We start from the raw sequence: 15,462 nt of genomic DNA on the forward strand, positions 1-15,462 counted from the left end.
TAACAAATTATTATTTCTACACAAAAATTGGCAATATACGTATAAAGGGAGTATTATACTTATACAAATACAAAAAATTCCTCCCCGCGTACTCCCCGTTTTTTTTCCGCTTTTCTAATAAATCGCTAGGCCCGGATGCACCGCACGCGTAGCGCCTAGCGAGTTTCCGAACAAGGATAATAATAGATAAATATGAAACTTTTTGTGGTAAATCAGAGGGAAAAACCCAATACGTTGAAACCACCAGGATTCGAGTCCCGACCACTGAAGAATTAACATTTCGGCATCACCAGGGATAGGAGACTGATACGTGGCAACACGTAACTAGTCTGGATCATTTTTGTGATTTTTTTTTTTTTTGTAGTATTGACAGGGTGCTGGGAAACCATTAGATGGTATCCGAACGTCCATAATATACACTACTAAGTACTAACAAAACTAGAAAGAGAAAATTTACAGAAAAGCCCCCTCAAGTGAGAGAGAGTCTCTTTGTTTTCCATCGGAGCAGTCTCTTCGTCCGCCCGAATCCACCCACATAAACCCTAAGAATCTCCAATCCCTCTTTCGATTTGAAAACATTCAGCCCTGAAAAGCTTTCATTTTTCGAATCTGACAAATCTCCGCTGCATAGCGTATTGCTCCGTCTTGTCACTTCCTCCTCCGATGGATCAGCAGCAGCAACAATCCGCCATTCAAGTAAAGCTCTGAAATGCTACTCTCTCTCTCTTTTTCTCAATCAATCCATCTCTTTTTGAATGTTTTCGTTTCGGGTTTTCAGGGGGCGAAAGTGCTAATGGTCGGAGCTGGTGGGATTGGCTGCGAGTTGCTCAAGACTCTTGCTCTTTCTGGCTTCCATGACATTCATATCGTAAGTTTGTGATTTAGAATCTACCTTTGCACATTAGGAATGTTGCTTTATATGTCTCCCAATAAGATTAGTTGTGTTTTTTTAATCACATTACTTGCTTGTGGTTGCAGATTGACATGGACACCATTGAAGTCAGTAACCTCAATAGGCAATTCTTATTCCGTCGCTCACATGTTGGGCAGTCCAAGGCTAAGGTTGTTTTTTTCTTTCTTGAACTAACTCCAAAGGGAGTTCATACGAGTTATTATATCTTTTCTTTTTGCCATATCACACCAGGTTGCCAGAGATGCAGTCTTGAGATTTAGGCCTCACATTAATATAAGGTCATACCATGCAAATGTCAAGAATCCGGAGTTCGATGTTGATTTTTTCAAGCAGTTTGATGTTGTTCTGAATGGACTTGACAACTTGGACGCAAGGCGGCATGTGAATCGTCTCTGTCTTGCAGCTGATGTTCCTCTTGTTGAAAGCGGAACAACAGGCTTCCTAGGACAGGTTACCTCTGCTTCTTATTTTTTCTAACTCATAGCATTTCTCTCTATCTAATACTTGTTTGTGTGTTTGAATCAGGTAACTGTGCACGTAAAGGGAAAGACAGAGTGCTATGAGTGCCAAACCAAACCCACTCCAAAGACATATCCTGTCTGTACAATAACCAGCACTCCAACTAAGGTATTGACACTGTATTGTCCATCTTATCCTAAGACGTAGTGCTTGAGTTTGATTTGCCAGTGGTATTTTGGATTTGATCCTACAGTTTGTGCACTGTATCGTGTGGGCGAAAGAGCTGCTCTTTGCGAAATTGTTTGGCGACAAGAATCAGGATAATGATCTGAACGTGCGTGCCAACAAGGCGGCTAGCTCATCCAAAGAAACAGAAGATGTATTCGAGCGTGCAGATGATGAAGATATTGAACAGTACGGTAGAAAGATATATGATCATGTCTTTGGTTATAACATTGAAGCGGCTTTGTCCAATGAGGAGACATGGAAAAATCGTAGACGGCCAAGGCCTATATACAGTAAGGACGTCTTGCCTGAAAGTCTGACTCAGAAAAACGGAAGCACTCAGAATTGTTCCGCTACTGATGGTGATGATTCCACGACGGTCTCTGCCATGCCGTTGCTTGGCCTGAAGAATCCACAGGAACTGTGGGGTCTAACACAGAATTCTCTAGTGTTCATAGAAGCATTGAAGTTGTTCTTCGCTAAGAGAAAGAAGGTCGGTCTGTAAACTCTGCCCCGTCTATACATAAGCTTTCAGTGTACTGATTATATTCATGGTTTTGTATATATATGCTGCTACAGGAAATAGGCCACCTTACTTTTGACAAAGATGACCAGTTAGCTGTAGAATTTGTCACTGCTGCTGCAAATATCCGTGCTGAGTCATTTGGAATTCCTTTGCACAGTCTTTTTGAAGCCAAAGGTATTGCTGGGAACATTGTTCATGCCGTTGCTACGACTAACGCCATTGTTGCTGGTTTGATTGTTATTGAAGCTATCAAAGTGCTGAAAAAGGATGCGGACAAGTACAGGTTTGTTACTTTGATATCTTATTAGCTTCAGAATCCTTAGTATATTGTTTAAATCATCTTTATTCTCATTGGGTCTCTGTAGAATGACATATTGCTTGGAACACCCAAGCAGAAAGATGCTTCTTATGCCAGTGGAGCCATTTGAACCTAATCCTTCTTGTTATGTCTGTTCCAAGGTATAAACATTACTTTTGTCGTTCTTGTATTTTGTCTGGCATTACCAATCATCAGGTTTTTCTGTATTTTATATTTGACAGACCCCTTTAGTACTTGAGATCAATACTCAGAAATCGAAACTAAGGGATCTAGTTGATAAAATTGTCAAAGCCAAGCTTGGAATGAACCTACCATTAATTATGCACGGGGCATCACTTCTTTACGAAGTTGGTGATGATCTTGATGATATTATGGTTGCAAACTACAATGCTAATCTTGAGAAGGTTCGGTCTCGGTTGTTCTTCAATTTGCTCTTCAGACACAGGCTGAGATTTCGCAGTTTCTTACATGTTAAGTGTTCTTTATTTCAGTCTTTATCAGAACTTCCTTCTCCCGTTATCAATGGAAGCATCCTCACTGTGGAAGATCTTCAACAAGAGCTATCTTGCAAGATTAATGTCAAGCACAGGTATTGATCCTGATTCAGTGTCATTTTGGTTTCGGGGAATCTTAGCGTAGACAGATCCCTGAACTTCATATATTCATCAAATCAAAAATGTGCTGAAAGCTTTAGAATAGGTCATCCTATCATTCCATGTCAGACGATTTAGACATCCTCTGGTTATTATGTTCTGTCACAGGGAAGAATTTGACGAGGAAAAAGAACCGGAAGGAATGGTTCTCTCCGGATGGACACAATCTCCAGCTACCAACGGTGAGAGCGCGTCAACATCAAACAATGAGAGCGCTGTTGATGTCACCGAGAGTTCCTCTGGACCAGAGATTGCTTCTAAGAAGAGAAAACTCTCCGAGACACAGCCCGAGAATCACAAGAGAGAAACAGAGAACGTCGAGAGTGAAGATGATGATGATCTCGTGGAGATTGAAAATCCCATGACTGTGAGCAAGAAGAAAAGAGTTGCTTAGACTTTTCCTTAAGGCATCTCCGAATCCTTGCTCTTTTCTTATATATCTTTCTAACATTCTGAGGTTTTGTCACGAGAATTACAAGTATGAACTAGGGATTCTTTCATGGGGGAAGAAACTACTCGGATTGTTAAATATTTTGTTTAGGACAGGATCCTCTGGAGGAGGAGCTCAGCAACTCGAGAGTCATATAGATTCTGTAACATTTTCACCTTTTCTGTTTTACTAACTGTAAAAGCTCCCTTTGTATCTTAATCCTCGTCACCATATATGATCTACTTCTTCATTTGGAAGAAGTATCAACTACTATTTCAATTCATATAATGATTTGTGGTCATACCCAGGTAAAATCTCAAGGCAGTAAGTAAGAGAGTGGGTTTACTTCACAGACACGTAAGATCAAAACTTGAAAATGTCTTATTGTGAAACCTAAGTATCAACAAGCTACAATATAGGAGGGTGACTAACTAAATCTATCAGAGTATTATTCCAAAAAACAAATCAAAATGTAAAAAAAAAAAAAGAAACAACACATTATATTACAAATCTTGTTTATCTTCCGTTGAGACTTGCAAACTGAGTAAACCTGGTGGTTCCAGAGTGTTGGTCCACGGCCGAGTCATCCTTCTCTCCAGTCTGAGAAACCGGACCTTCACTTGTTGTTGCGGCAGCTGAAACAGGTGGAGCCGCCACCGTAGCAGCCACGGTCTTCCCGGCTTCAACCTCCTGATCAGACTCAGTTTTTCCCTGAGAAAAGGCTTCTTGAAGTTGAAGAGCATATTCCAAGTTCCACAACACATCTCCCATTGATGGTCTATCAACACCATATTCAGCAAAACACTTCTCCGCAGCTTCCGCAAACTTCTTCATAGACTCGGGACACACACTGCCAACCAGATGAGGATCAATGATCTTTTCCAGCAACCCTTTCTGTTTCCATTGCATAGCCCATTCGGCTAAGTTGACCTGTTCCCTCGGAAGCTGAGGATTAATAGCCGGTCTCGCACACAAAGCTTCTAGAAGAACAACACCAAATGAATAAACATCGGACTTATCCGTAAGCTGTTGTCTCCTGAAGTACTCCGGGTCTAAATACCCGAAACTACCTTTAACAGCCGTGCTGACATAGTTTTGTCCGTAACCAACGTCTTTGGAGAGACCAAAGTCAGCGACCTTAGCAACCAAAGCTTCATCTAGAAGAATGTTTGTCGATTTAACGTCACGATGGATAATGCCTTGAGCTGTTCCAGTGTGTAGATAATGAAGCCCACGTGCAGCTCCGATGCATATCTCTAGTCTTTGTTTCCACGTCAAAGGAGAGAGAACTTCTTTACCATAGAGATGGTCTCTGAAAGGCCCGTTGGACATGTACTCATAGACGAGAATCATCTCCGAGTTCTCGTCGCAGTATCCAATCAAGGAGACTAAGTGTCTATGTCTGAGTTTAGAGAGCATTTGAATCTCCGTGTGAAACTCCGTGATCCCTTGCTCTGACTGTGGATTCCCTCTTTTGATAGCCACTTGAGTTCCATCGTCTATGGTTCCAATGTACACGTTCCCAAATCCACCCACGCCGATGATCTCGGACGCATCGAAGTTCTTGGTGACTTCTTGAAGCTCCGAGAAGGAGAAACTGCGTCCGAGACCAAGCGTGGTATTATACAAGTTGGATTTGTGACTTGACGAGAAAGTAGTGTCACCGGAGTGTATGGGCAGCAGCCAAGAAGAGAAACTGTTCCTCTTCTGCCAATCTTGCGGCCGTTTCTTCCACTTGTAAACCATCGCTCCGAGGCCCACGAAGGCGCCGAACATCATCATGAACCCCGCGGTCGCAACCATCCCGTGCCTCCCTGCGCCCGTTGTTCTACCGTCAACTCCAAACTCTCCGTCAAGACTGTCCACTGAGTTGCTCATCTTCATGACCTCGACTCCGTTCAAGATGGCGTTCTTGGTCCCGGTGTCTTCTCCCAAGGGACCGATCTGGACCTGAAGCTCGGGTTTCATGAGCGTGGAGTTGACCACAATGTCTTTGTAGTAAGGAGAAGAGAGACCCCCGGCTAAAGTGGACAAATCAAGTCCGGAAATAGCAGTCTTGCCATTGATGTAGACGTTGAAGTAGAGGTCGTTGAGGGACTTGCTGACGATGTCGCAGAAATGGAGACGGATGAGGTAGTGAAAGGATGGGTTTGATGGGAAGTTCCATGTGACGTTGAAGTTAGGATCCATGGTGTGGGAATCAGCCATCTCTGCGGCGGTTGCGTAAACCGTCTGTGGTGCTATGAGGGGTGTAACCCCTGGAGGATACTTGATGGTGGCCGAAGAGGTTGTGTTGACATCTTTAGCAAGATTCTCATCTTTTAAGTATCCTTTGTCGGGTGTCCATGTTCTTCCTAGTGTGTCATTCTGTGGCGTGATCAAGGGGCCACCGACGTTTACCCTGTAAACCGGCTGGTACGCGTAACCAGACAGACCAGAAAAACTGTTGACAGGGAAAAGAGAAGTGCCTGCACATACCAGAGGTCATTAGCTCAACTGGAAATGACTCTTGGCCATTGTGTCAAAGATCCTCAGTTCGAGTGACCGCTGAGACGAAACTAATATTACATGCTAAGAAAAGAAGTACCTGCATCAGATATAAGCTCGTCTGGAGCAGACACTACTTCTATCGCGTTGATGAAAGCTGCAGAGTCTTTCATAGGTTTGAACCTGAGGGAGAACTGAGCATCCGTTATGTTGACGAGGTACTCCTTCTGAAGAACAGCGTGGCTATCATTGTTGTTGTTACTCAGCTTGAAGTTATGAATCAAGACGTATTTCTCTGTTAAGACAGAGAACGTTGCTTGTTGGAGATCAAACTTGTCATTGGGGAAGGCAAAGAAATGAAGACGAACCCAATGCCAGCCAGGCTGAGTCATGTGGAACTTGTAAATGGCTTCTTGTCGGAAGATCCTTGCGGTTAGGTAAAGAGGAGAAGGGAGTTTATCTGAAGGTGGGGCAGAGATCTGAATATCATCTTTGGCTTCTATGAATTGAACCGTCTCTGAGTCACTCTTGAAGACTCTACCTTCAGGAGTTTTGGCTGAAGACTTGGCCCCACAGTCGATGAGAATGTTATCTGCTGGTTTAAAAGCAGTGGTTGGGCCTCCACTTGATGAAGCTAGGCCGGTTAGGAAGAGGATAATGGTCAATAGAAGAGCCATCAAGGATCTGGAAGAATTAGAATCTAAGACTAGAGTCATGGGGTATATTTGGTTCCTTTCTTATCTCCATCTCTGCTTTGTGGGGAAGAGAGAAGAATGAGAGAGATATATGAAACGAGATTGTTGGGTTGCTTGTGGTTCAAGGAAGAGCGAGAAAGAAAAGTGTATGAAGGAGAAAAAGGATGAGATGATGTTATATGTGTGGTTCTACTATAGTAAGTTATAATTAGTGATATGTTTTATTTTTAGTAAATTGTTAAATTTGCTTTATGAGAATTTATTTTAACATTGAAGCAAAAAAAAGAGACAGCTACTATGATTTCTTATTTCAAGAAAGCTTTAAGAACTAAGTAGAAAATAATCATGATTTCTTACTGATCTTCCTGAAGCTAGGTGCCAGAAGACTATAGTTATAAACGATATGATATGATAACAAGATGAGTTAACAGAAGAAATTACATGCTAGAGCGTCTGCCACAACATAAGAGGAGATAAGAGCACATTAGGCAAAATATATTAATCTTTTTATAGATAGAAACAAAATGATACAATGTTCACATCCACAAAACTATAGAACTCAAAGATTGTGTAAATATAAAGAATTACTCTCTTTATTAATCTTGAGAAAATCACTCAAAACTCAAGAACAAACACAATCTCATAAACCCATAAGTTCATGCCACAACTCAGCATCTTCTTATATAGAGATCTCAATTTCCTATTCTCAATAATTAACTTATTTAGATAACTCCTAAACAAGCATATTTCCTATTCTTCAGTTTAGCTTGGGAAACAAGTTATCTTCAAGTTTACTTTCAACAATCTCCTCCTTAAACTTGAAGTCCATTTTAGACAAATCTTCAACACCAACAAGTTCTCTCATCTCTTTAAACTTCAATCTTCCAAGTGCTTTTGTCAATATATCAGCTCGCTGTTCTACTCCGGGTACATGCTTGACGTTGATCAAATCCTTTTCGACACATTCTCTAATGAAGTGATATCGACGATGAATGTGTTTGCTACGTCCATGGAACACAGGGTTCTTCGTGAGGGCAATGGCTGACTTGTTATCAATGAGAATTGTCACCTTTTCATTCTTCTCTCCAACTATCTCTTCAAGCAATTCTCTCAACCAAATAGCTTGCTTTGCAGCCTCAGTTGCCGCCATGAATTCAGCCTCGCAAGAAGAGAGTGCGACCGTCTCTTGTTTTGTAGAACACCACGTGATAGGACTGTCTGAGTAATAGAATATGTGTCCTGTTGTACTTCTTCCGTCGTCTTCATCAACATTATGGCTACTGTCGCTAAACCCGACAAGCTTTGTACTTGTGTATCGCCTGAAACTTAAGCCGTGCTTGAGTGTTCCTTGAAGATAACGCAGTATTTGTTTCAAAGCAACTCCATGTGATTGTCTTGGTGATTGCATATATCTGCTGAGAACTCCTACACAGAAAGACAAATCTGGACGTGTATGCAATAGATACCTCAAACACCCAATATTTCTTCTGTATTCCTTTTCATCTATGCTTGGCTCTTCTTCGCACTTTGAGATGCTCAACCCCGGTTCCATAGGTGACTGAACAGCATTGCAGTCGGACATTCTTGATTTCTCAAGGACTTTCTTAGCATATCCTTCTTGGCACAAAGTTATACCATCTGTGTGTTGGACAACCTCAATACCAAGATAATATGTAAGTCTTCCTAAGTCACTCATCTCGAAGTTTTTCGACATTCCTTCCTTAAACTCTCGTATTAACTCAAGACTTGAACCACACACTAGGAGATCGTCTACGTATACTGCTATGAGAAGGACGTGATCTTTATCTTGCTTCCGATACAATGCAGCTTCTTTGGAGCACTTACTGAAACCTAAATTACCAAGTACCTTGTTAAGCTTTTCGTTCCAAGCCCGAGGAGCTTGGCGCAGTCCATAAAGTGCTTTATGTAGTTTGTAGACCTTATTCTCTTGTCCTTTTATTTCAAAACCCTCAGGTTGAGAAACATACACTTCTTCTCTTAAATCACCATGTAAGAAGGCTGTCTTAACATCTAAGTGATGTACTTCCCATCCTCTTGATGCCGCTAAAGCAATCAATAACCGCACAGTCTCCATTCGTGCTACAGGAGCAAACACTTCTTCGAAGTCCACACCATGTCTTTGTATATATCCCTTTGCCACTAATCTAGCTTTGAACTTGTTTATACTCCCATCTGAATTTCTTTTAATCTTAAAAATCCACTTGAGTCCGATGGCTTTTGCTCCTCTTGGAAGATCAACTAACTCCCATGTTTTATTCTTTACTATCGACTTGATCTCATCCTCACAAGCATCATTCCACACCTTCAAGTCTTTTGCTTCATTATAGCTCCAAGGCTCGTCATTTATAGTCATCAATAAACGCTCGCAATCAAGCTCGGCCAAAAGAATGTAATCATCAAGATAACTTGGCTTCTTTCTCTCTCTCGTTGATCTTCTCAAGAAACTTTCACTTGTTTCTTCCTCTGTATCATCTTCCTCGTGATCATCTTGAGTTTCACCATTAGTGGTAGCAACAGCATCATTATTATTATCTTCTCCACCTTCGTTTCCTTGTTGTTCCTCAAGAGTATCATCGCTTCTGTCTATTCCTCTGTTTCCGAATTCTCCAAAAGAGATGGTAAACTCCTTTATATTTGATATTTCTGGAACAACATTCTTCCAGTTCCATCCCTTATCTTCATCAAAAACTACATCTCTACTGACCACTATCCTTCGACTCGTTGGATCAACTAATCTGTAGGCTTTAGACCCCGGCTCTGTTCCAAGGTGTATCAGCATGCGCGATCTATTATCAAGTTTCTTAAGATGCGTACTCTCTATCTTAGCGTAGGCAACACAACCAAAAATTCGAACATGTTCTATGTTGGGTCGCTTGTCTTTTAACATCTCATACGGAGTCTTTAAGTTTAGAACTCGTGTTGCTACTCTGTTTATCAAATATGTGGCATGCCTCACAGCCTCTCCCCACAGATAATTAGGAACCTCCATATGTTTCAGAATACTTCTAGTCATCCCTAAAAGAGTTCTGTTGCGTCGCTCCACCACCCCGTTCTGCTGTGGCGAGTATGGAGCAGTCAAATGTCGTTTGATTCCTGAGGTTTCACAGAAAGTCTGAAATTCTCCAGAGACGAACTCTCCTCCTCTATCCGTCCTAAACGTTTTGATAGTGGTACCAGTCTCTTTCTCTACGGTGGTTTTAAAGATTTTAAACTTCTCAAATGCCTCTGCTTTGTCTCCAAGAAGTATTGACCACATGTATCTGGTATGATCATCAATGAGAACAAAAATATATTTCTTCTGTGATGGCGTAGGTGGTGTGATTGGTCCGCAGAGATCACCGTGTATGAGCTCAAGCTTGTGTGTTGCGCGATATGAAGTTGCTTGAGGGAATGTCTTTCTTGCATGTTTTCCAAGTAGACACGATGAGCATGTTTCCTTTTCAACTACTAGTTTTGGCACTCCAATAACCAGCTCTTTCTTGATCATTGTATTCATCGCATCTCGTCCAATGTGGCCTAAACGTGCATGCCATTTTTGGCTTTCATTGGATGTACTCAGCTGTAGGCATCTCGTATCAACAACATCGATTACTACCTTATACAACCTATTTCTTGACCGTTGTGCTCGCGTGATCAACTTGCCTTCCTTATCTCGCAAGGTAAGGTAATCATCTTTCATTCTTATGTCACACCCAGCTTCTGTAGCTTGCCCTAAACTGATGATATTGCTTCTTAAATCAGGTATGAAGTAGACATCAGATATAATCTTCTTTCCTCCTGTTTTGCTGTGAAACATAATTGATCCCTTCCCTTTTATATCTATGCGAGAGTCATCTCCAAACCTCACTTTTCCTGTCACCTTTTCGTTTATAGTCTGAAAGTATGATCGATTTCCGGTCATATGATTACTGGCCCCGTTGTCTAAATACCATATATTGTCTTTGTCCAGGCTTGTCTCAAACTCTTTTGGGTTAACATTCTTTTCATTCAGGAAAACAACTTCATGTACCATCAGTTCTTCAGCTTCTCGTGTATCATCATCTTTCGTTTCTGCTGCTTCTTGGAGCTTGAGTAGTCGGTCAGGACAGGTGGACGCAAAGTGTCCCTTCTTATCACACCGATAGCATGTTATCTTTGATATATCAAAGTCACCGTAAGACCCATATGATCGACCTCGACCTCTTCCTCTGTTATAGTATCGACCTCCGCGTCCTCTTCCTCTGTTATAGTAACCATTATCATCACGACTTTGTTGATTGTGTTGTTGAGGTTGAGTCTCAGAATTTGCAAACATTAATTTGCTTTGGTTGTCTTGCATATCTTCTTCTTCTTCTGCAACACGCTCTTCATATGTTTTCAAACGTCCAATGATGTCTTCGAATGTTGTAGTCTTTAGATCAAGAACCTGTTCGAGTGAAGCTACAATGTGGATATATTTCTTCCGTGGGAGACTTGAAAGAAACTTCTTAACTAGTTTTGGTTCTTCCATTGTTTCTCCTAGAGCGGCTGATTTTGATGATATCTCTGATATTTTCCCAACAAAATCATCAATCTTATCGTTATCTTTCATCTTTAATCTGTCAAACTCAGACATTAGGGTCTGAAGCCGAGCTTCCCGAACCCTATCTGCCCCCATATGTCTCGACTTAATAGCCTCCCAAACCTGCTTTGCTTTATCCAGTTCTCCGACTTGCAATATCAGAGTCTCGGGTATGGATTGGAACAGCAGAGCAGTCGCCAAATTATTTTTCTCACTGTCATCGGAATCATGTTCAATAACCTCCCATACTTTATGCACCTTGAGCAGAATTTTTATCCTTATTGCCCACACCGTATAATTCGTTGCGGTAAGCATAGGGCAGCTTATCGATGATGATCCCCCCTCTTTAGGTTTCATTGAAACCATTGTAATGTCTCCCATTGCTCACAACAAATCGCAAACTCCTGGAAGCTCTGATACCAATTATAGAACTCAAAGATTGTGTAAATATAAAGAATTACTCTCTTTATTAATCTTGAGAAAATCACTCAAAACTCAAGAACAAACACAATCTCATAAACCCATAAGTTCATGCCACAACTCAGCATCTTCTTATATAGAGATCTCAATTTCCTATTCTCAATAATTAACTTATTTAGATAACTCCTAAACAAGCATATTTCCTATTCTTCAGTTTAGCTTGGGAAACAAGTTATCTTCAAGTTTACTTTCAACAAAAACTTAACTAGGTAGTAGGTACGGAGGTACCACATTCATAACTGATAAAAGCCCTACATTAATAACCGGTTTATTCATACGGGCCCCTCCAAGAGTGCCATGTGTTTATGTTTGTGAGACGTTTGATTAAACATATCTGATCACGAGATTGTTTTACCCAAAAGAATGTTCTGAGTCTGGTACTGAAAAAGAAGTTTGGATATAGTCAACAAGCATTGGAATCTGAAGTTGGTGGATAAAATTAAATATACTCTCTTGTTTCATCCTAGAAACTCAAAATTTAGGATTCAAGATTACATTTTTATTTAAATGACAATTTTTTTTTTGTTAGGTTAAAGAGAATTGGCCGAGAAGACATTTTGAGAAATATGCTAGTGCATAATAGTCTAGCAAACTTCTCAAGAAGTCTATTAATTAGTGCATAACTTCTTTGCATATTTTTAATAAGTCTTTTATCTCAAAACCCTTAAATTCGATAGTTTAAATAATAAATGATTAATTAAACATAAAATCAAATTATAAAATGTTTAATATATACAAAGCTAAACATTTAGTATATGTCAAATTTTAATTTAAAAATAGGTATTTAATATTTCAAAATTTAACCGTAAAAATAACATTACTTGAACATGTGCTACTAAACTCTAACCAATGGACAATCATAATTTACAATATATATTCAGTTATGTATGTGGAATTAAATTTTATTAAATTTAAATTTACATGATTTAGAATTTTTAATATTTACATGATTTCAATTTTTTTTTCATCAATTTTATTTTAAAACATTAATTAAAATTAAATACATGAATATGTTTCTTAAAAAAATTGAGTTTAGTAGTCTTCTCTAGAATACTATTTTTTTGTTCATAAGGAGATATTTATAAATGCACTACCATTTTTAGTTATTTTTCTTTTTGGTTGAATTTGAAGTACAGATTGTCATTTAAATTCAAAATTTTAAGTTATTATTGACAAATGCCCCTTCATGTAATAATGTTTATATTTAAATAGAATAGATATTGTTGTAAATGAAAAATTAGAATATTAAATTATTCTTACAAGTACAAAAATTAGATTTATAAAGTTAATAATATATATTATATATATATATATATATATATCAATATACGATACATGCATGGATTTGGTGGTATATCGATTCGTGAATCAGCCCATCTTCTCGAAGATAGAGATCAAAGGAAATAGAAGATTTTGTCGAAGGAATCCAAGATGTCATGCCCTAGACCATGTAAAGAGATCTCATCTCCTTTATTATTATATCTTCGGATTGATTGATTATACTGCGTCAGGTATTGTAGCGTAAACTCTGAGGATCCCATCTGATAAATTATGTGAATCGTATCTCTCAGATAAAATTTTCGTGACTTTTTGCTGAAAGTTAGGGTTTTTTAGGCTCAAATTTGAAGTAGTTAGGTAATGTAAATTGTCACCTATCTGCTGCTATGTTCTTGTAGATTCTTCAATTGTTTTGAGCTAATGCAATCGTCACTTTATGGGTTTCATCAGGTTTTGCAACAGCTTTTGAGGTATTATTGAGCAGTGATGACAAAAAGGAACGAAACTCAGACTTTAATGCATCTACCAAGTTGAAGCACTCTCTCAACGAAAAGAGCGGAAGAAGAAAAAGTGATTCTGTCTCCATTGAGGATGTCAGGGATATCGAGGAGCTCCAGGCCGTTGATGCGTTCCGACATGCATTGTTAACCAACGAGCTGCTTCCAAGTAGACACGATGACTATCACATGATGTTGAGGTTCTTGAAAGCTAGGAATTTTGACATTGAGAAAGCAAAACTCATGTGGGCTGATATGATTCAATGGAGGAAAGAGTTTGGCACTGACACCATTCTTCAGGTAACTTTTTAACAGATGATTGATATTGGAAACCCTTATTATTCTAACCTTTTTATTTGTCGCTAACAGGATTTTGATTTCGAAGAGATTAATGAAGTGCTGGAGTATTACCCGCACTGTTATCACGGTGTTGATAAAGAAGGCAGGCCCATTTACATTGAAAGACTGGGGAAAGTTGATCCTAACAGACTCATGCAAGTTACAAGCATGGATCGATATGTAAGATATCATGTAAAGGAGTTTGAGAGGGGCTTTATGATCAAGTTTCCTTCCTGCACAATTGCTGCTAAGAAGCATATTGACTCCAACACAACTATTCTAGATGTTCAGGGAGTGGTAATTAATCTCCTACAACCTCTAATTAATGTTCTTTCTCAGACGATGACAAAAAAAAAAGTTCTTTCTCAGATTTAGCACTATTGAATGAGTTTTATCATGCCTTGTCTTGCTTCATATAATTATTTTTTCCAGGGATTGAAAAACTTTACCAAGTCTGCTCGGGAGCTTATCACACGATTACAAAAGATCGGTGGGGATAATTATCCTGAGGTACTTTGTAACTGAATCTTCTAATACTTGATCCACTCTGTGTTATATGCTAATATAGGCTGTGTGTTAATTCATGCAGACTCTCCACCAAATGTTTATTGTGAATGCAGGGCCTGCATTCAGACTGCTTTGGAGTACTGTGAAAAACTTTATAGACCCAAAAACAACTTCCAAAATTCATGTAATATCATCTTTAATTACTTGTCTTCAGTTAATATAAAATTCAATTTGGTCCATTGTGATGTAGGTCCTTGGATACAACTATATGACCAAATTGCTTGAAGTGATTGATGTCAAGTATGTGAATCCTATTACTTTGGATTCTTCTTTAGGGTCTGATGCTTATGTCCTAAACCGTCTGCATTTTTGTACAGTGAGTTGCCTGAGTTCTTGGGAGGTGCATGTACTTGCGCGGATCAAGGTGGTTGCATGCTTTCTGACAAGGGACCATGGAAAAACCCGGAGATTGTGAAGGTCATTTTAATTGACTCATATGTTTCTTGCCTATTACATTGTACTAGTTCTGAAGCTGACACAACTGGATATCTTCACTTTCTTTCAGATGGTGCTTCATGGGGGAGCATATCGGACGAAGCAAGTGGTGAAGGTTTTAAACAGCGAGGGGAAAGTCATTGCTTATCCATGGGTATGTAGTTATTGAATCATAGAACTAAGTCAAAAGTTCACATGTGCTTAACCCTGACTTTTGTCTTGAACATAGATAAATGGAAGTGACACTTCCACTGCAGAGTCTGGATCTGATGCAGAAGATATTGGGTGAAACGAGCTTGGCCGGTAGTTTTCCGGGCTATAATGAGTATGTACCCAGTGGCGGAGCTATGTAGTGGGAGAGGAGAGGGGGTCAGCTGACCCCTATCACTTCTATATATAAAAAGAAAAGATATTTCAATTGTGTTTGTTAGGTAGTTGTTCGAATCTTTAGTTTGATCCCCATATTTCAAGATCAAATCTCTCCCTTGACCCAACTTAATACTCTCTTTTTTCAGTCTTTTCTTTTTCTTTTTCTTTTTTTTGGTAAAAAGTAAAAACCATTGTGTTTTCTCTTTTGGTTTGATATTTTAGAACTATT

At 39.5% G+C, this 15,462-nt stretch overlaps 2 protein-coding genes and 1 pseudogene across 2 annotated transcripts; 2 read left to right on the forward strand and 1 right to left on the reverse strand.

Annotated features, from left to right (window-relative positions):
• Nucleotides 1-423: 423 nt before the first annotated feature.
• Nucleotides 424-3,826, forward strand: LOC106446366 (SUMO-activating enzyme subunit 2). The gene is made up of 11 exons (XM_013888076.3): nucleotides 424-696; nucleotides 779-868; nucleotides 979-1,062; nucleotides 1,145-1,363; nucleotides 1,439-1,540; nucleotides 1,626-2,090; nucleotides 2,177-2,406; nucleotides 2,489-2,582; nucleotides 2,664-2,846; nucleotides 2,934-3,031; nucleotides 3,204-3,826. The coding sequence occupies exons 1-11, from the start codon at nucleotides 664-666 to the stop codon at nucleotides 3,487-3,489; spliced, it is 1,884 nt and encodes a 627-aa protein (XP_013743530.1). The 5' UTR covers nucleotides 424-663; the 3' UTR covers nucleotides 3,490-3,826.
• Nucleotides 3,827-3,948: 122 nt separating this feature from the next.
• Nucleotides 3,949-6,759, reverse strand: LOC106449742 (annotated as a pseudogene).
• A 6,341-nt stretch (nucleotides 6,760-13,100) lies between these two features.
• LOC106448447 (phosphatidylinositol/phosphatidylcholine transfer protein SFH8) lies at nucleotides 13,101-15,442 on the forward strand. The gene is made up of 9 exons (XM_013890331.3): nucleotides 13,101-13,198; nucleotides 13,477-13,823; nucleotides 13,893-14,159; nucleotides 14,295-14,372; nucleotides 14,452-14,553; nucleotides 14,620-14,669; nucleotides 14,747-14,846; nucleotides 14,935-15,018; nucleotides 15,094-15,442. The coding sequence occupies exons 1-9, from the start codon at nucleotides 13,180-13,182 to the stop codon at nucleotides 15,151-15,153; spliced, it is 1,107 nt and encodes a 368-aa protein (XP_013745785.1). The 5' UTR covers nucleotides 13,101-13,179; the 3' UTR covers nucleotides 15,154-15,442.
• The last annotated feature ends 20 nt before the right edge of the window (nucleotides 15,443-15,462 follow it).

The sequence above is a fragment of the Brassica napus genome, chromosome A4 (assembly GCF_020379485.1).
Source record: "Brassica napus cultivar Da-Ae chromosome A4, Da-Ae, whole genome shotgun sequence".
In the NCBI taxonomy this organism is placed as follows: Eukaryota; Viridiplantae; Streptophyta; class Magnoliopsida; order Brassicales; family Brassicaceae; genus Brassica; species Brassica napus.